Source organism: Schistocerca americana, chromosome 7, assembly GCF_021461395.2.
Source record: "Schistocerca americana isolate TAMUIC-IGC-003095 chromosome 7, iqSchAmer2.1, whole genome shotgun sequence".
Classification (NCBI taxonomy): Eukaryota; Metazoa; Arthropoda; class Insecta; order Orthoptera; family Acrididae; genus Schistocerca; species Schistocerca americana.
Genome location: NC_060125.1, coordinates 295,212,024 through 295,235,523, shown reverse-complemented (window position 1 = coordinate 295,235,523; position 23,500 = coordinate 295,212,024). Strand labels below are relative to the sequence as shown.

Sequence of the window (23,500 nt, the reverse complement as noted above, 5' to 3'; positions counted from 1 at the left end):
ACTGCTCTTCCAAGTCCTTTGCTGTCTCTGGCAGAATTACAATGTCATCGGTGAACCTCAAAGTTTTTATTTCTTCTCCACGGATTTTAATACCTGCTCCGAACTTTTCTTTTGTTTCCTTTATTGCTTGCTCAATATACAGATTGAATAACATCGGGGAGAGGCTACAACCCTGTCTCACTCCCTTCCAAACCACTGCATCCCTTTCATACCCCTCGACTCTTATAACTGCTATCTGGTTTCTGTACAAATTGTAAATAGCCTTTCGCTCTCTGTATTTTACCCCTGCCACCTTCAGAATTCGAAAGAGAGTATTCCAATCAACATTGTCAAACGCTTTCTCTAAGTCTACAAATGCTAGAAACGTAGGTTTGCCTTTCCTTAATTTTACCATACTTTCCTAAAATTCTGTCAATAAAGCGAAATCGACCATTCGCCTTCCCTATCACAATCCTCGCATGCTCGTACCATTTCATTTCTCTTTGCAACGTTACGCCCAGATACTTTAACAATATGGTTGTGTCAATCATGACAATACTAATACTGTATACGAACATTACGGGTTTGTATTTCTTTCTCATCCCCATTAACTTAACCGGCTGGGGTGCAGAGCGGTTCTAGGCGCATCAGTCTGGAGCCGCGCGACCGCTACGGTCGCAGGTTCGAATCCTGCCTCGGGCATGGATGTGTGTGATGTCCTTAGGTTAGTTAGGTTTAAGTAGTTCTAAGTTCTAGGGGACTGATGACCTCAGATGTTAAGTCCCATAGTGCTCAGAGCACTTGCCCGCGAAAGGCACAGGTCCCGAGTTTTAATCTGCCAGGAAGTTCCATTTGAACAATTTGAACCCATTAACTTACACTTTTCTTCATTTAGAATCAGCTGCCATTATGACACCAACTACAAAGTCGCTTTACTTCGACACCTTACTGCACACCATAGCATCACCAGGAAACAACAGCAGATTGCTGCCCACCCTGTCCGCCGGATCATTTATGCACGTAAAGAATAACAGCGATCCTACCACACTTCCCGGGGCACTCCTGACGATACCCTTGTCTCACGTGAACACTCGCCTTCGAGGACAACGTACTGGATTCTATTACTTAAGAAGTCTTCGAGCCACTCACATATCAATGAACTTGTTCCATCTGCTCGTACCTTCGTTGACAGCCTGCAACGGGGAACCGTGTCGAATGCGTTTCGGAAATATGGAGATATGGAATCTGCTTACATCGATAGTTCGCAGTATATCATGTGAGAAAAGGACAATCTGAGCTTCGCAGGAGCGATGCTTTCTATAAACTTGCTGATTCGTGTGCACAGGCTTCTCAGTCTCAAAAAAATTTCTTGCATTCGAACGTAGAATATGTTCTAGATTTCGTCAGCAAACCGATGTAAGGCTATTGGTCTGTAATTTTGGAGGTCCATTCTTTTGCCCTTTTTATATACAGGAGTCACCTGCACTTCCATTCGCTTCGGACTCTGCACTCGCGACAAATGCAAGCTAAGGGGCCAATGCCGTACAGTGCTCTTTCTAAAATCGAACTGGGATTCCATCCGGACCTGGTGACTTAACGTGTTTTCAACTCTTTCAGTTGTTTCTCTACAGCCGGGATACTTATTACTATATCGTCCAAACGGGAGTCTGTCCGCTGGTCAACCGATGATATGCTTGTACGATTCTCCTGCGTGAACGATTTCTTAAACGCGAAATTTAAAACTTCAGCTTGTCATCAGCTGTGCCAGGTGTAGATCTACTGCCCAATAGTGACGTACGAATATTTGTGCCGGACTGGAACTCAATCACCGACTTCCTGCTTATCGCGAGCGGTCACCTTAACGGTTTCGACTATCCGTGCACACTCCCTGGACTGACTCAAACTTCAATACGTCACGCTGTCTACATCCATAAATCGTAATCCGCTGAATTCATCACCTACTGCCCAGGTCCTGGTCCTGTAAGAATTTTCATATATCAACATTGGATAGTAGATCTATACCCAATACAGCTGGTGTCAAGGAATTAATTATCAATATGCAATTGGCCAGATCATTCGATAACTGACCACCCTCTGCCCTCCTTCGTCCCAGTGACAGAACATACACCACCTGACAAAAAAAGTGGAGCAACGGGAAGGGGAAGAAGAAACGAAATGAACCTTGCCGGATTGAGAGGGGATGTGATGTTACTTCAGTGTTTATAGTATCGAGTCAAACCTACAGAGAACTTGGTAGTGAGAGACTACTTATCAGTATGACGTTGAAGCCTCTTCTGGGCTGGATATACGCACTGGTTCAGTTGAGAAGCGTGCCACAAAGACATTGTATCCTCTCCTAAGATAAGCTCACTCACAACTGCTCTAACTGGTCCTTGGTATTCTGGACACTGGCATTGGACGAAGTTTACTTCTGAGCTAGTCTCGCACATGTTCTTTTGGGGACAGATTTGGGGATCTTGGCGGGCCGGAGTGGCCGAGCGGTTATAGGCGCTACAGTCTGGAACCGCGCGACCTCTACGGTCGCAGGTTCGAATCCTGCCTCGGGCATGGATATGTGTGATGTGCTTAGATTAGTTAGGTTTAAGTAGTTCTAAGTTCTAGGGGACTGATGACCTCAGAAGTTAAGTCCCATAGTGCTCAGAGCCATTTGAACCATTTGGGGATCTTGCTGGCCACAGGAGAAGCTCAAAACCATGCAGACAGTTCATATAGACACGTGGATGTGTGGGACGAGCATTGTCGTGTTGAAAAATGACATGAGTCAGAACACATGAGGATACAATTGTCCGTAACTTACCACTGTGCTGTGAGAGTTCCCTCAATCACTACCATCCGTGCCCTGAATTCACGCCCGATGTTGTCCCACCTCCTGACGCCAGCAGTAACACCGCTGTGCCTCTCCAAAACATTGGAACAATGGGACCTCTCTGCAGGTCGCCAACATACTCAACGATGCTCATCCGGGATAGAGCAGAGCCGCGATTCATCGCTGATCACAATACGACGTCATTCGTCAGCAGTTCATTGCTCCCTGGTCACGGCACCATTGCAAACTCAGCGGTCTGCGTTGTGCTGTTAACCATACTCTACGCTTGAGAGGTAATTCCATAGTTCGGCTGCTGCCAGTCTCCGACCAACGGTGCAGGACGGCACAGAACATTGCAGGGTGTCCATTACTTGTTCTCGGACGGCAGGCGCAGATTCGAAGGGGTTACCATGTGACTGGTGCACAGTACGACGATCATCCCTTGCGGTGATCAGACATGGTCAGCCGGAAAGCTTGACGATGGGTATGTCTCCCTTCACGTACCCAGCAATCCATCATCGGCCACTGTCAGATCCGAACGCCCCACTAATTTGGATACTGCCCGATCGACCAGCTGGCTTCTTTGATGCTGCTTCTTTCTAGTTCTTTTCTTATTTATGTAATCCACACTACTGTCCATTTCTTCTCCCAGAAATGCGGAAATATTTGTTCCGTTAGCCTGTTCTCATTCATTCGGTAGATGTTTCCAAAAGAGATTAATCTTCGCTTCGCGATTATTTGCGATATTTTCTCTATATTTTTGTACATCTCCTCATTAATTCCCATTTTTCAACCATCCATAGTTTGTACTGCATCCTTTTTTTCTCCTAATAATCCAACTTTCAGACTCCTCTATTCTGGCCAGCTTACAGGTCATCGTTAGGCATCCACATCCATACAAACATTCTGGACGTAACACTGTGGAATAGTGTTGTAGTTTTGTTCTTCTACCAGATGTTCAGAAAGTAACTATGCAGTGCCATGTTGTGGTGTGCTAAGTAATGGCTGATATGATTGCCATTTATTAATACAAGATTTTCCATTCTTTAACATTGTCAATTATTAATACAAAATTTTCCATTCTTTAACATATTTGAACCATATTTGACCAGGTATTTGTATTTGTTCGCAGGTCCAGTTTGATTGAAGACCAGTATCTTGTGTGACATCACTGTGGTCCAGGTTATCATGCTGAAGATCGAACAAAGAGTGTTTCTTGTGGAGTATGTGTTTCGCAATGGAGACAAGTTTACCTCACCAGTAGAATCTGCATTTGCAGCAAAGTTCACAGGAGTGAAGACGCCTCACCGCAATGATGTACGGAACCTCATCACCAAGTTTCGAAAGACCGGAAGCGTCCATAACGCTCCAAAATCAGGCAGGCCGTCGACGTCCACAGCCGAAAGAAGGTGGCGGAGGTGCGAGACATGATGCTGCGAAGTCCAAAAAAAAAAAAAAAAAATCGGTTAGACGACTAGCTCAGCAGGCTCACGCGTCCGTGGGTTCTGCTCACAAGATTCTCCGGAAGTCACTGTCCATGTATACGTACAAACTGTTGGTCGTGCATGAACTGAGAGACGCCGATCGCCCGGCGGGTATGAACTCTTACAACTGGTTTCTGTGATTCCTGCTGGACAATGGTAAGAGGATTCTTGACACAAAGTTTTTCACGGATGAGACATGGTTTCACCTCTCCGGTTACATGAATAGCCAGAATAGTGGTGTGTTAACTACGGATAATCCGCATGAATTTAAGGTGTCCCCGCTGCATAATCAAAAGGTTGGTATTTGGTGCGCTGTGACTCGTAACTGCATCATTGGCCGATCTTCTTTCAGGAGAGCATAAATGCAGAGCGAAACTGCACCTGCATTCTGGTGCCCTGAACTGAATGAGGTAGACTGAATGAGGAAGAAATTCAGAGTGCTTGGTTCTAACAGGATAGGGCGACAGCACATACCGCCCACAAGGCGATGAACTTGTAGGCGACTTGCCTACAACAAATAATTGCATAGCCGTCCGGTATCATGAGTTAACGAAAACATATTTATTCGTGAAAACTCACAATGAGAAGCGACTAGAAAAAACAACAGAGAAGTAACAAAAACTAGGAGATCCTATAGTCTTACGGCAAAGATAAAAAACAACACATGACCAAAAAAAAACTCTCGCGCACTTTTGACATACTTTGCACCAGACATGAAAAATATCACTGCCACAAACTTTTTAAAGGGCATCTTGGGTGACCGCATCATCTCTCGATGACTCTGGACTCCACGCTCTGCGACTTGGCTCCACCAAATTACTTTCTATCTAAAACATCACTCCCAATGTTCTGCATAAAGTCTTCAGGAATATTCAGAAGCGTGTGCAACTGTGTCCTCATGTTCCAGGGGATCACTTCCAGCAACTCTTTCAACTTCCACGACTTTAATACGGTAAGTTATGAGCTGCATAGTTACTTATTGAACACCCTCTGGATACGTATTTCATGCTGAAAATATTCTTTGTCAAACCATATGCTCTTAAACATTTGTTAACTCTTACACCTAGCCGCAACTTGTATTAGTCCATTTTGTTGTACAATTTCTCCAAGATATTTAATTTTACTTACTCGCCCTATTTTACCTACTTGTGTTCCTATGAATTATGGTGCATTTATTTGTCCATTTTATTTTTGTGACATGTAAGAAACGTTGAGATGGATTCGAACGCTATAGTACCATAGTAGTGAAAAGTGCTCCGCCACAGACATAGTGGACGCTGCTGAATTACAGTAGTTGGCTACCACATACAGCCTACTGGTTTTCTTATGTGTTAATTGCTGATCATATACTGTATATGTAACCGCTAACTTGTATGAGACAATTGTCCTTAATGTCATTCACAGGCGTTAATTCTTAGTTAAGTTCCACACATTTCAGGTGTTGTCAACCTGGCCCTTACTTATGAAAAGGTTCCTTTACGCTATATAATGTCATTTGCCTCCTATAGAACTGCATCTTCAGTTATTATGGTTTATTTGCCAGTGACATTTCTAACTGTTGTAACAAATAATGTTATCAATTAATGTTAATTCATACTTTTGTATAGTACACTTTTTATATGTCTTTTGCCTTTTATGGGACTGTAACTTCAGTTACTTAATGGTTTTAATGCCATTAATAGTCTGAACTGTTGTAATAAACTATTTTCCATAACAATCTCAGTTAACATTTACTGGTTTTAAGTATGTATTACACCGCACGCGCATGCGCGCGACCACCAGCTGAACTCGCTACGTCGTTGCCCGCGGCGCACCTGTCTGGCCCGTTGGTGTGGCCTGACGGCAAAACTTGTGACATTTCTGAAGAAAGCTGCATTATTACAGCCGAAACCTAGGTAAAGTTTCTTTGCTTATGCAACTGGAGACTGAAATTTAATATAATTGCATTTGATACAGTTCCGCACTGTCGTTTAATGAACAAAACACTACTTGCCGAATATCGTACCAGATTTGTTGACTGGACTCAGGACTTTACAGCAGACAGAACGCGTCGCTCTTAACGGAATAGAATCGATAGAAGTGTAGCAGTCCACAGGGAAGAGTGACAGGGACGCTACTGTTTACAATAGATAAGGGTGGTCAGAAATAGTCAGAAAAGCTTGTAAGGTGTTGCTGTTGTGCAGAGAAATAACTGTTAAGAAAAAAAAATTAGCACGTTGTTCCGTTTCGGAGTTAATTAGCATTAAACTAGGCCGTTGCCCGCAAATTCAAGCGGCACGCCAGAGACGGTATGGCGAAATGTGTACTTTGTTTGGTTTCGTTAAGCCGAACAAAGAGCGACACAAAAATTGTACATGGGACCGTAGTAAGGATCGAACCCGAGCCAAAATCTGAGCAGTCTCGTGTGCTATCATCTACGCTATGAGAACAATTGACACTAATTTACCTGGCGGGCCGCTTGAATTTGCCCGCGCTACGGCCAGATTGGCTAATTTCAGTCCTAATTAACTCAGAACCGCACAGTGTATCCGTTTTCTCAGTATAATCTACGCTGCAACCCATTTATAAGGTTTTCAGAGTGTTTCTGACCTCCCTGTATGTAGGGACAGACAGTTGACCCTAAACGTAATTAAATCTAAACGTGTACTGAGGTCACAAAAACCATAGGATACCTCCTATTATTATGTCGGACCTCCTATTGCCCGGTATAGTGTAGCACCTCGATGCGGCATGGACTCTACAAGTCGCTGCAGAAATATTGAACCATGCGGCCTCTATAGCCAACTATAATTGAAGAACTATTGATAGTGCAGCATTTTGTGCACGAACTCACCTCGCCAATATGTCCCATAAACTTTCGATGACATTTATGTCGGGCTATTTGGGTGGTCAAACCATTCGCTCGAATTGTCCAGATTGTTCTTCAAACAAATCGAGAACAAATGTGGACCAGTGACATGGCTCATTGTCATTCATAAAAATTCCATCATTATTGTGGAACATGACGTACATGAATGGCTGCAAACAGAATCTACGTAACTGAACATCCAGAGGACCCTATCCATTCCAAGTAAACATAGCCCACTCCACTATGGACACCACCAGGTTACACAGCGCGTTGTTGACAACTTGGGTCCATGGCGTCGTTGGGTAAGCGCCACATTCGGACCCTACCATCAGCTCTTACCAAATGGAATCGGGACGCGTCTCACCGGGCCACGGTTTCCCGGTCAAGGTCCATCCGATTTGGTCACGAGCGCAGGAGAGGCGTTCCAGGCTATGTCGTACCGCTAGTAAAGGCACTCGCTTCGGTCATCTACTGCCATAGCCCATTAGTGCCAAATATCACTGCACTGTCCCACGTTCGTCGTACGCCGCACACTGATTTATGTGGTTATTTGACGTATGTTGTCTGTTAGCACTGACAATTCAACGTAGACGCCGCCGCTCTCGGTCGTTAAAGAAGGTCGTCGGCCACTGCGTTGTCCGTGGTGAGAGATAACGCCTGAAATTTGGTATTATCGGCGCACTCTTGGCACCGTGTTGAATTCCCTAACGATTTTTAAAATAAAATGTCTTGTGCATCTGTCTGCAAATGCCACTCCGCATTCAAAGTCTCTTAATTTCCGTCGTGCTGCCATAATCACGCCGGGAACCTTTACACACGAAACAACTGAGTACAAATGACAGCTTCACCAACGCACTGCGCTCTTGTACATCGCGCACGCGATACTACCGCTTTCTGTGTGTGTGCATATCGCTACCGTGTGAATTGTCACCTCATAGTGTATAGCGCATAAATGATGACAAATCACTGAAAGTAGCAACTACCGTAAAATATCTAGGAATAAATGTCTAGAACTGCCTAAAGTGAAATTACCACATAAAACAAAGTTAGGAAAAATAATGCGAGGCTGAGATTGGTCGGGGATATCTTAAGGAAATGCAGTTCATCCGTGAAAGAACTGACTTACAGGGCGCTTGTTCGGCTGATTCTTGAGTATTGCTCATCAGTTAGAGACCTTTATCAGTTGGATTAATAGCAGAGAGAGACAAGCTCCGTGTTTCGTCAAGGGGTCATTTAGTCGGTGCGAAAGCATTAACCCCCTATTAGCGATGCACCTGTTTTGTGTAGACCTTGCGTACACTCTGCAGCAGCGCCCCAAGTGTATATGTTTGCAACTGCAGTCAGATTCACGTCGACCGATTACACGTTGTCCGTGGTGAGAGATAACGCCTGAAATTTGGTATTATCGGCACACTCTTGACACCGTGTTGAATTCCCTAACGATTTTTAAAATAAAATGTCTTGTGCATCTGTCTCCAAATGCCACTCCGCATTCAAAGTCTCTTAATTTCCGTCGTGCTGCCATAATCACGCCGGGAACCTTTACACACGAAACAACTGAGTACAAATGACAGCTTCACCAACGCACTAGACGGCAATAGCGCGTTAAACTGGAAGGAGAATGATTTCTTATAAAGTAGCTCGTCCGAATCAAAAAAAAATTCTGACAGCTCAAGGTTCCTATTTACTAATTAAATGTTGTTGTCTTACTTAGGTATCGCGGAACTATGTTACTACTGAATTATAGACTCAACTTTTCATTTTATGGTATGAAACTTGATTTCACAACGGAAGCGTTTTGAACGTGGAGGATGTCGTTTTTTTTATTTTGGCAGTGTTTGCAACCCTTGGGATTAGGGCAGAATGACGACGACGACGACGAATATCCGCTTTACGGATATACTCAACAAACTCCAGGGACATTGGGTTATGTATCACGGGAGATTTACTAACGAAATTCCGAGAGGGCATGCTAATTCCATAAACGTCTCGCGAAATGACCAGAACGAGAAAAATCAAGAAAACTAGAGCTAATATGGAGGCCTAGCGACAATCATTCTTCCCTCTCGTCATCCGTGAATGGATCAGGATGTAGAGGAAAAGTATACTCCGCCACACACCGGAAGGCGGCTCGTATATACAGTTGTAGTTAACGCGGCGAGGACTGGTTAACTCGCGACATTAGAAACCGACGTCACAGCCGCCTGTTTCTATGAATGCACACTTTTGAGCATACACAGGATTTTACAACCCCCACACTCCCCAACATCAGTACTGATCAGTGTCGTCACTGACCCAATCGCTGATTTACACCCAAGCAGGTGACACACTGCCACCACGAGTAGTCGATTTTGACCAGAAAGTCGTTCGTGTAAAGCAGGCTTTTAACAACTGCACCGCCACGTTCAATATACAATTATTCATTTACTTATTCTTAAGGCCCTTGAGACTAAAAAAAATACCTGTGGCAATACCAGGTTTGTGGTGGTATCCTATGATTTCCTTTTTTTTTCCAGCATGCAGTTGTTGCTCGACGAAGACGCGTCTCTTAGCAGGGCGATAAATTTGCGATATTGCAGTCCCACTAGTTGAAGCCCGCGGGGAGGCACGGTGCACGTACAACGAAGCAACTGCAGCGCTTCCCAATTGGTAGGACGCGGCAGCCAATGACGGTGGCGCTCGCGACGGGAAGCCCCGCGCCTGTCTATACTTCGTCCACCGCGGCGAGTCGCAGCTCGTTAGTCTGCGAGCGAAGCTCGGTGCGGAGTGGTCGCGCTTGAGTTAGGTGTAGCAACAGTGCAACTTAATAGAGGCTCGGAGACGGACAAAACTCGGTCAGAGCGCCATGGATTGCCCTCTCACAGAGCCCCTGTACCAAACTTTGCCGGACCCCGATTACAGCGGTAAGTGATACACTGCGCAGAGCAGAATTTCTTTGCCTCTCTGCACTTTCGTGTAAACAAGGTCCAGTGACTAGAGCGGTGTAGCCAGCCGTTAGGGCCGATATTACCCGATGCCCACTGCACACAGCACTCGACACAAGTATTATGTGCTGTTCGATCTGCAAGCTCCGTTTCCCCTCAGCTATCACGCATGGCGCAGCTTTATGCTGCTGTTGAAATTGACCAAATGTAGCTTCAAAATTTCATTCGCACAAGATTATAGCCTAATGGTAGATTTTAAAATCTTGAATTTATTCAGTTGTATGTGTCACAAAGCGATTAAGTATTAACATACTCCGTTCGTTGAACTTCATATTTCAGTATCTCGAAACGTATTGAAATCCTGCCGATGTTCGGTGCTGTTAGCATCAGTCATAATTTTTGAAAAGGAGACATCATTTGTTGCATAATGGAAACTGCTAATGTTTGGCTTCTACCTCGATTCCATTGACATTGCTATTGTCTAATTGATGTCATTCTGCTCTTAAACACATTTTGTTCTGAAATGCGTACGTCAGCTGTACAGCTGAAATTGATCACCTTTCTCCGGTTGCAGGCTTGATTGATAAGGATTTCTGACCGGTTTCAGAAAGTTGAGCATTCTTGTAGTGAGGCGCTACTTATAGTGAGATCAATCGAAATAATCTTTCAAAATCTGTACGACGGACTTTATTTTGTGGTGCTTGCGATCGGGTGAGGACGCATAGCCACGTGTTGTAGTATTCTTTGCGACGCGGTATTCAGTGCATGTGCATATGTATCGTGCTCCATCGCCATATAGCAAGTTCTGTGGCAGCCTGCCACACGGCACAGAGAACATCTGACAAGGTGCTTGAACTAAGAGTTACTTGTGTTTACAACTCTGACGCCAGGGGTTTCTTGTGGCTTCTTCAGGACTGGGACTGGACTCATGGAGCCAGTGAGCGAGGCTGTATTTACAACTAACATGTCCAGGAATAAAATTAAATAAAAATTGGAAATTAAAACGTAATGTCACAAGAAATGTGTACTGTAGCGCGTTAACTTTATTTTGTGGTCGTTGTACTAAAGTAGTCTACGTGTCTAAACGTTCGTGGTAAAAGTTCTTGCCCTGCCGGTATAGTCCGTGGAAGTAAGTGGTATTCCGCAGACGGCATACAGAACACCTCAGTGTTAGAAAACATCTTCAGCGAAATTTCGTAAAATAGTGCTTATTCCTCTAAAAAAAAATTTTGTAGTCAAAGTGTAACTTTTAAGTGCAGTACAGTAAAGATACTCTTTAATGGAGTAAAAGTTTTCCAGCAAAGGTCTTTCATTCAGTCAAAACTCCACAACATTATGTACATGACATTTACTGTAGTGGCATGTACTGACTGTCGTTGAATACGTTGTACCTATTTATCCGACTCCCATCCGTACTACTGTTAATCCCCTCGAGTCTTTGTACAAGTTGTTCTTGATATTAACGCCTGTGTAAATTGTTAAAAAAATGTAACGCATTGGTGAATGGAAGCATGCTGAATAGACTAGTTTCTTGAGAAAATTCACTCTGCATAGGAGTCTCCCCGGATTTAGAACTGTGTTCGACCGAAACTCGAACTTGGGACTTTTTCACTGTCCCAGGTTAGATTCCCGGTGCAGCACCAAGATTTAATCTGCTAGGAAAGTTTGTTTCTGCAGTTTGAAATATCCTATAGCAGTAATTATGTGTAATGCAAATGAAGTAGAACCAAAGCGCTTCATTAATTCTAGGCAGTGGCTTTTCCAATAAACCTTCCTAAGAGTACAGTGCGTAACATTATTCGTCACGAAGTTTAATGACGTTGTGCATGTCAGTAACAAAGTGAATAGATGCTTGGGTAGAGCTAAGCTAGTCTACAGCTTAAGAGCCGTTATATCGGAGGCGTTAGCACGAAAGCTTCTGTGGGGTACTGAAAGCAACATAGAACCCCATGACATCTAAATTATAAGTTATTACCTTTATAGTTAATCCCCTAAAGGATAAGTAGTTAATATTTCTACCTAAAAATTAAATATAAACAAAATTAGCTATAGAAAATCTTTTTCTAATGGAATTAGATACCTTAAGAAACCATTAACATTTCATTTCTACAATTTATTCAATATATGGATCTGTTATCAAAAATCCCATATTTAGGAATAGATTTGGATCAATGAGTTAGAGGATGATTTGCGGTAGATAATCCAACATTTAATCGACTTATACATCTTATTTCGTAGTGTCATTTTTAATTGCAGCTATAGCTGCAATTTATTCTTGTACCATACAGGATCACATAATCACGCTGGGTCATTCCTTGAAGGGTGGTCGGGTAACTCAATTGATGAAAGCATTGTTCGCGGAAGGCAAATGTATTACTTCGACGGTGTTAATCTCGCTAGCTTCAAGACAGCTTGTTGTGTACTGCAGGGCGAAAGATTTAGTCGTAGTATTGAAATGCGGTGCCTTCTTCAATCGATGTGATCCAACCAAACAAAATTTTCAAATACGGTACGAGAAACTCTACACGGCACATTTAGAGTGCCCACATTGTGAAGGATATCGTGACCGAAGCCAGTTCGTATTCTACAGTATCATATTTCTTAATAAACGCCAGTAGCAGTAGTGACCAAAACGTTGGTTCCTAATTTTGTCAGGACATGCCCTGCAACCCAAAATTTCACAGGAACGATTGATTTGAGAAGTGAAGTTGTGTGGCTAGCAGCTTCTTAAAGGCAAACCAAGTGTTAATAAGTTCTCGGTACACGAGCAGCATTAAAGTAGACTTGTGGTCGTGCGGTAGCGTTGTCGCTTCCCACGCCCGGGTTCGATTCCCGGCGGGGTCAGGGATTTTCTCTGCCTCGTGATGACTGGGTGTTGTGTGCTGTCCTTAGATTAGTTAGGTTTAAGTAGCTCTAAGTTCTAGGGGACTGATGACCATAGATGTTAAGTCCCATAGTGCTCAGAGCCATTTGAACCATTTAAAGTAGACTCAGTCTTTTCAGTTTTCATAATCTTTGTAAGGGCATAAAATCATGCCAATTTGGCCTCGTGTAGTTTTCTTGTAGTTAAATTCACTTACCCCGTACCCTACATGAGGCTACTAGAAAAATTTACAAAATTATACAATAGTTAACGTCGCGAAAATATCGGAAGGCACGCCCATTACGTTGCTATGGCAAATGAGAAGCAGCCGTGCCCGCTTTTTGTAGATGACCCTTTAACGTACTTGGTTAAGCAGTTGTGTGCCCAAGATTCGTTCGATCATAGTGCTTCCCTAGTTAGCTGGCAACCTTTTGTGTTAGTCTAATTAGCTATCGGAAATAAAGCTGAGTGTGGAATATAGAAATGGTAATTACTAAACACGTTAAGAGTTTGTTTATATTCTGACTGTGCAGTTTTACTTGGGCAACGTTCGTCTCTCATGCAGCATTTTTTCAAGGCCTGATGGGCGAGATTGTTATTTACGGACGTTCCGAGCTGTCGTCGGTGCATCATCGGCTCTCGAGAGTTGCGGGACTGTTGCGTAATGTGAGCCCGCTCGGTTTGTTGTGCCGCGCGGAACTTCTAGGAAGCTGGCCTCGGCGGTTGGCCACATGACTGCAGGCAGCAGCCAATCGCGTGCGAGGTGCGAGTTTTCCTCATGCTCTCTCTTTCTAACGCAGTGGTCGCGTGTGCGTCAAAATACTGTCGACTGTGACGTGTGCGCAGTCCCGGGCGACAGGAGGATGCCACAATCAGGCGGTTGATAAAGAGGAACGAATAATTCTACGAAGGGAAGCCCCCACGGATAACTGCACGACGAGTCAACGCTGGTCAAATTGTTTGCGGACATAGAGCCCAAGGCGAAGTATTTGTGTGTGTGTGTAACTGAAATCTATCTTACCTTGTAGGAATAGTTCGCGAGGGGCACATTGGATTCAGTTTTATTCTGAAGTTTCGACACATGATCACGAATGGCCCATTAGCGGAATTTGTAAGTAATGTGAGGAGACTGCTCCTTGATTTGCAGCAGTGCAATCAGCTGTTGGCGGGAGCTAAGCTTGGTACCTACTTTGTCAGGTCACTGTTTTGAGCTAACATCTAACGAGTACAGCGTGGTGTAATATCAGAATATGTTGCCAACGAAGCACTCTGATACAACAGAAAATCAGAAGTCATTTTTAGGCAGTTAAATTTTTCAATCACACATTGTCGCGACAAAACGGGTAATTATTTTATCTAAGAGTATAATCTGTATCAAAATTATTACTAACATGTTGCATTTGATTGATTAACGAATCTGTTAATTTTTGCAATTATTTCTGTTGCAGAACTGGTGCCTCAGTCTGCGTACACGGACCATTACTCATGGCACAGCGACGTGAGTAAATGTTTATAGCTGCATTTTATTTAGAAATAGTGAATGCAGTGCAGATTGAAGAAAATTTTTATTTATTTCAGTGGCCATCACAGCACATATATGAAGAAGAGCCAGTCTCTTTTTACTCACGTGTGTTCGGTTATGAAAATGACCAGTCATATGAACTGAGGCAACCAGTAGTGTTTGCACCAACACCACCACCTGACATAATGGACAAGTGTATACAAGGTTTGACATTTACGTTGTTGTATTGGTTCACCAACATCTGATTAAGTGGTCACAATTACATTTGTTACATATCTTCACGAAATATTGCTTGCAGATCTCAGCAAAGTACCCGCACATGAATGGCAGAATAAGTGTGTGAAATCATGGACAGTGTTTGATATAATGAACTGGGTCATACACGAAATAAAAAGCAGAGGACAAAACTATGAAAATTCTTGCATGAAATCATTTAGAATCAGTGCAGAAGTTTTATGTACTTTGACAAAACAAGAGTTCGAACAACTTGACCCAAATTTTGGTGCTATGCTCTACGATGCACTGCAGAAGTATAAGAACATGACACCACCTTATGTGCCTAATGTTGGTAAGTGTTAAAATATATTTTTGGTTTGAACCATGTAAAGATATGCCCATTGACAATTGTGAAATTTATTTAGTTACATACTGTAAAACCCTATGCATTGTTAATTAAATGAATTGCATAGAACTTTGTGGCAAATGATACTAAAATTGTATTTTAGTTAAATGTAACTCACTGATAGACTTTTTAATGAAGTTTCTCACCATTTCAGCATTGCCCCCAATAGAAAACATAAGGCGTGACATGTTCACGGAGCCAGAGCCAACTGTCAACTATGTTGAGATCCAAAACAGAAATTACGGCAGTACCTGTTCTGGTAATTATTTAATTTTTAAAAAGCTGAAATTAAACAATGAAACAATATAAAAAATTAGGCAACTATTCATGTGTAGCTGACAAATAGCCCACAGAAACATACAGCAGTATAGACTTCCTTAGCATTCAAAGTGCCACTGGCTAGTTTAAGTCAACACACTGCTTCACACCACCTCACATATTGAAGTAGAATGAAATTGTGACCAAGGATCTGTATTTTGTTTCATGCACCAGTTAGCTACGTGTGAGTGGGTAGTCTTTCTTCTTTTCTGTTTAAATAATAAATTATGTAATATAAGCAAAAAATATGTCTTGAGCTGATGCTGATAGTTTTATTTATGTGATAGTACTATTTATTTGTAAGACTACAAATCAGTTCAGTTGTAAAATTTCTTTTGTAGATGGCGAATCAGATTCAAGCCAAATTGGCCAAGAACAAAAACCGAAAAGAAAGCCAGTGCGCTCTCCTCCATCCCGAGGAATACGGAGAAAGCAAGGTGGGTGGGTCAGCTTGTTTCTCCAAAGTTCATTGTAATTATAAACATAATTTCAACACAGTTGGTCTTAATTACTGTTAATGTGAAAAGTAATTCTCTTGCAGAAAAGAAGACTGGACGTCTGTGGGAGTTTATAAGAGATCTCCTTAAGAACAGAGAATACTGCCCCAGTCTCATATGTTGGGAGAATTATGATGAAGGTGTATTCAGATTTGTACGAAGTGATAAAGTTGCTGAACTTTGGGGCACTATCAAAGAAAATCCAAGAATGACGTATGAGAAGCTCAGCCGAGCAATGAGGTAGGCATGTCATTAATGGCAGGTACTTTTTAAAATTAGGACCTTTATAAAATTACTTCAAAGTCCCTGCAGAGTGACATTTATACAAAGAAATTGTATTGAGGGTGGGGACTTTTTTTGCTGGTGTCTTTTCTTCAACTTCCATTTATCTTTTGAGGTGAACTTTTTCTCCTCCAGGGATATTACATTGATACAGCTTAGGATGTGTTGCAGATTCATGTTTTGTCATTGTATGTATCTGTTTCATCCTTTTCAAAACAATTACAGAAGACAGTACATTACACTTCAGAGAATTGTTAACAAACATAAATTAACAAACATACATTGTTAATTTATCTCAAGGAAACATTTTACCCACTAATATTCTCAGTATACATAGTGAATTTATAAGGCACGGCCAGTAGTATTCCCTTCATTCACTGAAGAAGCTGTTACTTGAAGGAAATAATTGTTGGATGATGTAACAAATTATGTAAACATTTCCCCAGGGTGTAATAAATGGCAGTGGCTTTTGGAGTAGAAAATTCACAATAATTGTACTGAGGACCGAATAGTACCAGATTAAAATTAAGGATAAACTTCTGAAGCTCATCACATTTAAATACAAAGAGTTAATACAATGAAACACTAAAACTGGTAATAGGGAAGTTGAATAGAAGACTTAGATTTGTTAGGATTCTGAGAAGCTGTACAGAACAATTTTAAAAGTTTCAATCGGAAGACTGGTTTGATGCAGCCTTCCACACTAGACTGTCCACAGCTAGCCTCTTCATCTCTGCAAAACTGCTGCACCCTTCATTCATGTAAACTTCAAAGAGTCACGTATTGGTCCGTCTCTACAATTTTTACCCTCTTATAATTCCTCCATTGCAAAATTGACAACTCCTTGATGCCTCAGGATATGTCCTATCAGTCAATTCCTTGTTTTAGTGAAACTTTTCCATAAATTTTTTCCCATTCAAATTCAGTACCTCATTAGTGATTATAATACCCACCCAATCTTCTTGCTTCTGTACCAACAATTTGAATAATTCTACTCTTTTTGTTTGATCTGTTAATTATCTATGTTTCACTTCAGTTCAAGGCTACATTTCCGAATACACAAATGTATATTCAGTGTTGATAAATTTCTTTCAGAATCATTTTTCTTGCTGTTGCTACTGTGCATTTTATATTCTCTGTACTTTGGCCATCATTAGTTATTTTGCTGCCAAAACTAATCTACTTTGTATTTCATATTCTTAGGATTCCCACAGAATTACCTGATCCTTGTTTTACTTTTGTGATTAATATTGTGACCTGAGTTCAATACACTATCCATTCCATTCAACAATTTTTCCAAGTCCTTTGCTGTATGACAGAATGACAGTGTTACTGACAAACTTCAAAGTAACTTCAATTTCCTTTCAATATTAGAAAAGGATAGTTGCTAACCACCATTTAACAGAGATGCTGAGTTGCAGAAAGGCGCAACAAAAAACTGTGCCTATCTGTGACTCAGAATCTCTGCTATATGGTGAGTAGTAACTATCCTTCCTAATATTGTTACATTTCATCCTATATTTTCCACTGCTTAATTCCCTTTCCAAATGTATGCTTCATTCCTTCACTGCTTGTTCAGAATACAAATTGATTAATGTTGGGACATGCTGCAACCTTGTCTGACTCCCTTTTTCCCTACTACTGTGTCCCTTTCATGCCCTTAAACACCCAAAGTTGAGTCTGGTTTATATGGATGTTGTAAATAACCTTATGCTCCTTGTATCTTATCCCTGCCACCTTTAAAGTTTCAGTGTGTATTAAAATCAACAATGTCAAAAGCTTTAAGTTTCTCTGCAACCCAAACCAGGCTTCAGATGTTGACTTGTAGCAGCTTTTCCATTCTTCTTAAATAATTAAAGCCCATCTGCTGGTTGGTTTAATATTGACACCTGTCAGCACTTGGCTTCTTTGGAATAGAAATTAAGTTTTCTTGAAGTCTGAAGGTATTTTGGTTGTTCCATAAATATTTCATACCAGATGGAATACTTGTTACAGCTAGTTCTCCGGATGATCTCAATTCTGTAGGACTGTCGTCTAGTCCAGAGGCCTCGTTTCGATTTAAGTCTTTGTGTGCTGTGTTGAATTTTTCTGGCAGTATTGTATCTCCCATCTTATCTTCAGCTACATCATCTTCTCTTTCTGTAATATTGTCCTAAAGTTCGTTTCCCTTATATAAACCCTTTATATAGTCCTTCCACCATTCTACCCTTCCCTTCTTTGCTTAGATGTTAAGTCCCATAGTGCTCAGAGCCATTTGAGCCTTCTTTGCTTAGTGATGTTTTGCTGTCTGAGCTATTCATACAGCTGTTTCTCTTTCCTCCCAAGGCATCTTCAGTTTTTCTAAATGCATACTCTCTTCAACAGTTTTGCATTTTTTTATCCACCCAGTCCTGCTTTTCTGTTCGTTTTGTTTTTGGTTTGTTTTTGGTTGTATTCTACTTTGGCTGCTTCACCAGTTAGAAATTCTGTCTGACGCCAAATATATTGAACTTGCAAGGCCTGTTCCTTTTGCCTATTTGATCCTCCACTGATTTTTCTCTTAGACACCCAACCTTCTGTCATATTTTTTTTCACCATGTGTCAATGAAATGATAGCGCTCTGTTTGAGCATCTCAAACTTCTGGTTATTTAAACTTATCCAGGTCCCACCTCCCAAATTTGCTACCTTTCAGTGATTTCTTCAGTTTTAGTCCGCAGCTGATAACCATTAAATTATGGTCAGTCCACATCTGCCTCTGCAAATGATTTGCATTTTAAAAACTGATTTTGGAATTTATCTTAACATTATGTAACCTATCTGAAACCAACTGGTGTCTCTAGAGATATCTTCCACATAGACAACCTGCTTTTAATGATTCTTAAAGTATTAGTAATGATTAAATTATACCAGATGGCTTCCTCTTTCATTCCTTTCCACCAGTGTTCTCCTGCTGTTCTTCCTTGTCATTTCCTATTGTGGATTCCATCAAGTTTAAATTTTCATCTCACTTAATGGCCTGGATAATTTTTTAATTTCATCGTACATTTTTTAACCTCTTAATCTAGTGTGTCAGCATATGAACTTGCACTACGGTAATGGGTGTTGGCTTTGTACTTACGTGGGCTACAGCATGTTCACTATGCTGTTCGTAGTAGCTTATGTGCATTACTATTTTCTTATTTATTAAACATGCTCCTGTTTTGCCCATGTTTGATTTTGTACTAACCATGTATTGACCTGGCTTGAAGTCCTGTGCCACTGCACATCACTAATTCCCTATCAGACTTCAACTTCTCAATTTTCTCTTTGTGAAAAATACTAGTGTGAGAAAGGGGTCTCACATTCCACAACCCATCTTCTGGAATGCTTGTATTATTTCTCCTAATATCCTCCTGAGCAGTCCCACTATTGGAGTAGTCTGTGTAACAATTCTGCTGCCTCTCCCACACAGATCACTGAATAAAAATTTGTGAAGTGCAGACATAGATAGAAAATTTGATATTGGCAGTAAGTTTAGTTGAATTGAAGGACAGTATTTTATTTGCTCAGAGTAGAAATTTTATAAAATTTGCTAGTCTAATTGTTTGGTTTACTGGCATGTAAAATTGGGTTTATTAATTGATACTAAGCTAAATTTGTAGTGCTTTGCATGGTTTTTTTTCCTTCCTTCCACAATTTGGCACGCAGAAATTTTTCATCTTAAGAGAGCACACTACCAAGAATTTGCAGTTTCGTTGAAACGAGCAGTACTGTTTTCACTGGAATTATTGAAACCTTGCTGTCCAGTATGATTGTTACTCATTATAGCTATTTCTGGTCTGTGAAATACTTACTTATGCATGTGTGGTTGAAATTTGTTTGTTCAGTATTTACTTGGTAATGTAATGTTTTTGGTTTCTCGGCTTCTTTAAGAGAAAGTGAATTTTCAGGTGACAGTACATTTTTACGTGGGGTATTCAGATGCAAAACAAAACATAATATATCCTTCATTAAACTTTTTCTAGGAATTACTATGCCTCTGGTATTCTTGAACCTGTGCCAAAAACAGGTCAATATCCAAAGAGACTGGTTTATAAGTTTGGGCATGCTGCAATTTGGAAGACTGCTAAAGACTATGGTGGAAATGACAGGGTAAAGAAGCACTTACTTCCCAGATGATAAAAGTGCTTCTGTGCTTGCTGCTAGCTTTATGAAAAGTACTCTAGGGTACTTGAGCTTGTGATAAAGTGCTAATGTGCATTAGCAAATGCTGTATATAATCAAATGAGACTTACCCCTTGATAAGTGTTGCAGATATTGCACACTGTCTTAATCTCTCTTGACTGTGTTCACACAATCAGTAGTCAGGTTGTTTTGTGACTCTTCAAATATCTTTAGCCTACTGAATAGAGGATGTTGTTCGACTGTTCAGAGACTTGCCTTTCAGGGTGTAGATTACAATATTTTATCTGTAAAGTTCTCTCTTTGTGTGCCCCAATATAGCTAGTTCCCAAAAATCACAAAACTACTCAAAGTATAAGTCATTCTCCTAATAGAGTATTTATAGGTTAAAGAAATGATCTAATGCCAAATTTCCCTAGTTTGCAGGTAAACACAAACATAAGCTGCCTGCTACCACAAAGTAGTCAGTCTTTGAAACTGTAGTGGAGGGCCAGTGTAAGAGTTCAAATTAAGAGCACAAGATTTAAGGTAAATACAGTTGAGGAAAACTAACATTCTTATACTGGCAGGTTTTCCCCCATTGACTGCAGAACTTTTTCTCGTTCATTTCTCATCAAAGGCTACTGGTATGACTTCACAACAATTGTGGTCCTTGCAGGAAAAATTGACAAATAGGACACAATGATAATATTAGGAAAAATAAAATTTGTTATTTTGGTCATTAGTGGTATTAAACAGTGCGAGTTTCTCTGCTGGTGACACCTGGTGTCCCAGATACACGATTAACATTTATACCTTGCTAGACAGTGCTGAGTATTCTCAGAATGAAGCTAGCAGCATAATTTTGGCTGCCACTTTGTTTTAGCATCCCCCTCCCCCTTCCAAGCAACTGCAGAAACCTTGGATACCCACAAAAACTTGTTAATGGTTGTCTACCAAGAAATGACTGTCTTGAAGGCCTGAACTTTTCAGACTTCTCCTTACTGAACAAAATGTATTAATATTTCAGGCCAATTAACCCCCACCACAAATGCACAAATTAATGTTCGCATTGTTGTACTGCAGCACATTGCATCCTTAAATGACATCCAGTGTTTCCAAAACGGCAAACAAATCGCTACTTGTTTCTAAACAGCAGACACAAGTGGTGAACATACAACAGATTGTTTTTAAAATTTCAGTGTTTGTGTTGTGCAATATATTATTAAAATTTGCTTGGAATAGGACGAATTGGTAGACAACTACATCTCAATGAGTGAAAGATATTCCTAGTCATTCATGGGTCTATTTTTTTTTTTTAAGACATTGCCCCTCAAAATGATGTAGATTCTGAAGGTGTTATACTAGCTCCTGTCAAATCTTTTGCATACTTGATTGGTTTCTTGAATAACGATGGACTGCCTCCAGCAGAAACATGTCTACTAAACAAACTTTGTCAAAGATTGCTAATCTGCTTCTGGTGGGCTGTAAAATTCTGGGGTAAAATTAGTAGCTCTAATTTAGGGGAATAATGAATGTGCAGCTGGTATGTGGAAAAATAAAGATACTGATAGCACACGTTATGAACACGATTTGTACGTGGAGGGTAAGAAGAGATTACGCATGAAAATTTGAATTAATTTTACAGCAGCTCACCCCAGATAAGCTGTTAATGCTGTTTGCTTAAAGTGCTTTCTGCAATATTATGAAAAGGCCACTAAATTACAAATGCATGTGTTAAATAACATTGTTTTGTAATGAAGGTAACTTCATTTTTGCACTGCATGCCTAACTCATTGCTAACGTGAAATTTATTGCATTGCAACATAACCTTATAAATGCTGCTGAGACATGTAAAGAGTGTTAAAATCTTGTGAAGTTTTAATGAAAACATTACCTTCTAGGTATTACTACAAGAGCAAAGTTCTTCTTCCTGTTCTGGGGAGGCGGCTCGTGTACAAATTTGGCCCTTCAGCTACGAACTGGCAGACACCTAACCCAAATTTCAGATTACCAGAATCAGGGTGAAGTAAATCTGAGACATTTCAAAATGCCTGTGTGTGTCTGTGATGTGCTTCAGTGTACTGAGGACATAAAAATGAGACTGAAATGGTACAAAACATATGTTTTTGTAAATATTTTTCACAGAACAGGATGGTTTTGTGAAAACCAGAGGACCAGATTTTTTATACGTATATCACAAAGTGTATATTTAATTTGTACAGAAATAAATGTTTTCCTTTATTTAAATATGTCATGGTGCCTCTTTCGTAGTATCCTTCCCTCCCTCCCTCGCTCCCTCCCTCCCTCCCATCTGCAACTGGGAGACAAGTGAAGGACAGATTTTCTGCTCTGAAGGATGCTGCATTGTTAAATGCAGGTATGTTATGGCAGTCAAAAGTTAGGACTGAGTCACCATAGTTTGTCTGCCATCCACAGTAGTGCATAATTTAATTCTACATACTGTACTCAGAAAAAGTGTAATTTTTAAGTCAATGAAATTATGAAAGTATGGTTTGAATGTGTTAGATTGAACCAAACTTCAGAAACACAGAAATTGTCACCTTTTTATAGTGTAATCTGTATTTGGAATCAGTGTTTGAGTTCTTGTGTGTGTTCGTGTGTGTTCGTGTGTGTGTGTGTGTGTGTGTGTGTGTGTGTGCGTGTGTGTGTGTTGCTGTTACAGTCCTGGCTAAATACCAGAGCACTTTCCGTAACACTTCTCTAATTTTGGTCTCATCCAGTTGTTAAAATTTAACTTTGCCTTATTTAAGCAAGAATATGAATAAAAATAAACTACACGAAAAGGAAAAATTTACTTTCAGAAAATACAATATGGTGGGCTGTACTTATCTTAAAGAAGTGCAATTCCTTATACTGACAACATATTAATAACTTCTGAGAGTAATGGGTTGGGAAAGGTTTCAGTGCGTGTAACTCAGGCCCCAGATTGAGTAGTCTCAAATTAAAATAGAACTTCAATAATTTCCTGAAAGACATTTTCTTTCATTTACTTCTAGCACTGATAAATCCTTGGCAAGAGTGGCGAACAGTTTCACAAGACAAGACACTTCAGGTCTAAAAGTATTATTTTAATCCAAGGAATAGGATGTTCCAAACTGCTAACACAAACATACAGGGGTAAGTACATGGAATTTGCAAAAACTCCAGGGCAGATTCAAACATTTTGTGCAAGACTGATCTGCCATCCACA

General features: G+C 40.8%; 1 protein-coding gene across 2 annotated transcripts; it reads left to right on the top strand.

The window, feature by feature from the left end:
• The first annotated feature begins 9,877 nt into the window (after positions 1 to 9,877).
• On the top strand, positions 9,878 to 22,538 carry LOC124622385 (ETS homologous factor-like). 2 transcript variants are annotated; one of them, XM_047148073.1, is made up of 9 exons: positions 9,878 to 10,041; positions 14,374 to 14,423; positions 14,504 to 14,651; positions 14,746 to 15,015; positions 15,224 to 15,328; positions 15,729 to 15,824; positions 15,929 to 16,124; positions 20,151 to 20,277; positions 22,191 to 22,538. In XM_047148073.1, exons 1-9 carry the CDS (start codon positions 9,984 to 9,986, stop codon positions 22,281 to 22,283), a joined length of 1,143 nt encoding a protein of 380 aa, XP_047004029.1. In that variant the 5' UTR covers positions 9,878 to 9,983; the 3' UTR covers positions 22,284 to 22,538. The 2 variants fall into 2 exon arrangements, with proteins under 2 accessions (XP_047004029.1, XP_047004030.1); XM_047148074.1 differs by lacking the exon at positions 20,151 to 20,277.
• Positions 22,539 to 23,500: the final 962 nt, after the last annotated feature.

Bases quoted from the DNA above. Each gene is read 5' to 3' on its own strand.
- LOC124622385 (XM_047148073.1), top strand. From the start codon at position 9,984: ATGGATTGCCCTCTCACAGAGCCCCTGTACCAAACTTTGCCGGACCCC. The intron at 14,652-14,745 runs GTTTGACATTTA...TATTGCTTGCAG, and splicing joins AATGGACAAGTGTATACAAG to ATCTCAGCAAAGTACCCGCA. The intron at 15,329-15,728 runs GTAATTATTTAA...TTTCTTTTGTAG, and splicing joins TTACGGCAGTACCTGTTCTG to ATGGCGAATCAGATTCAAGC.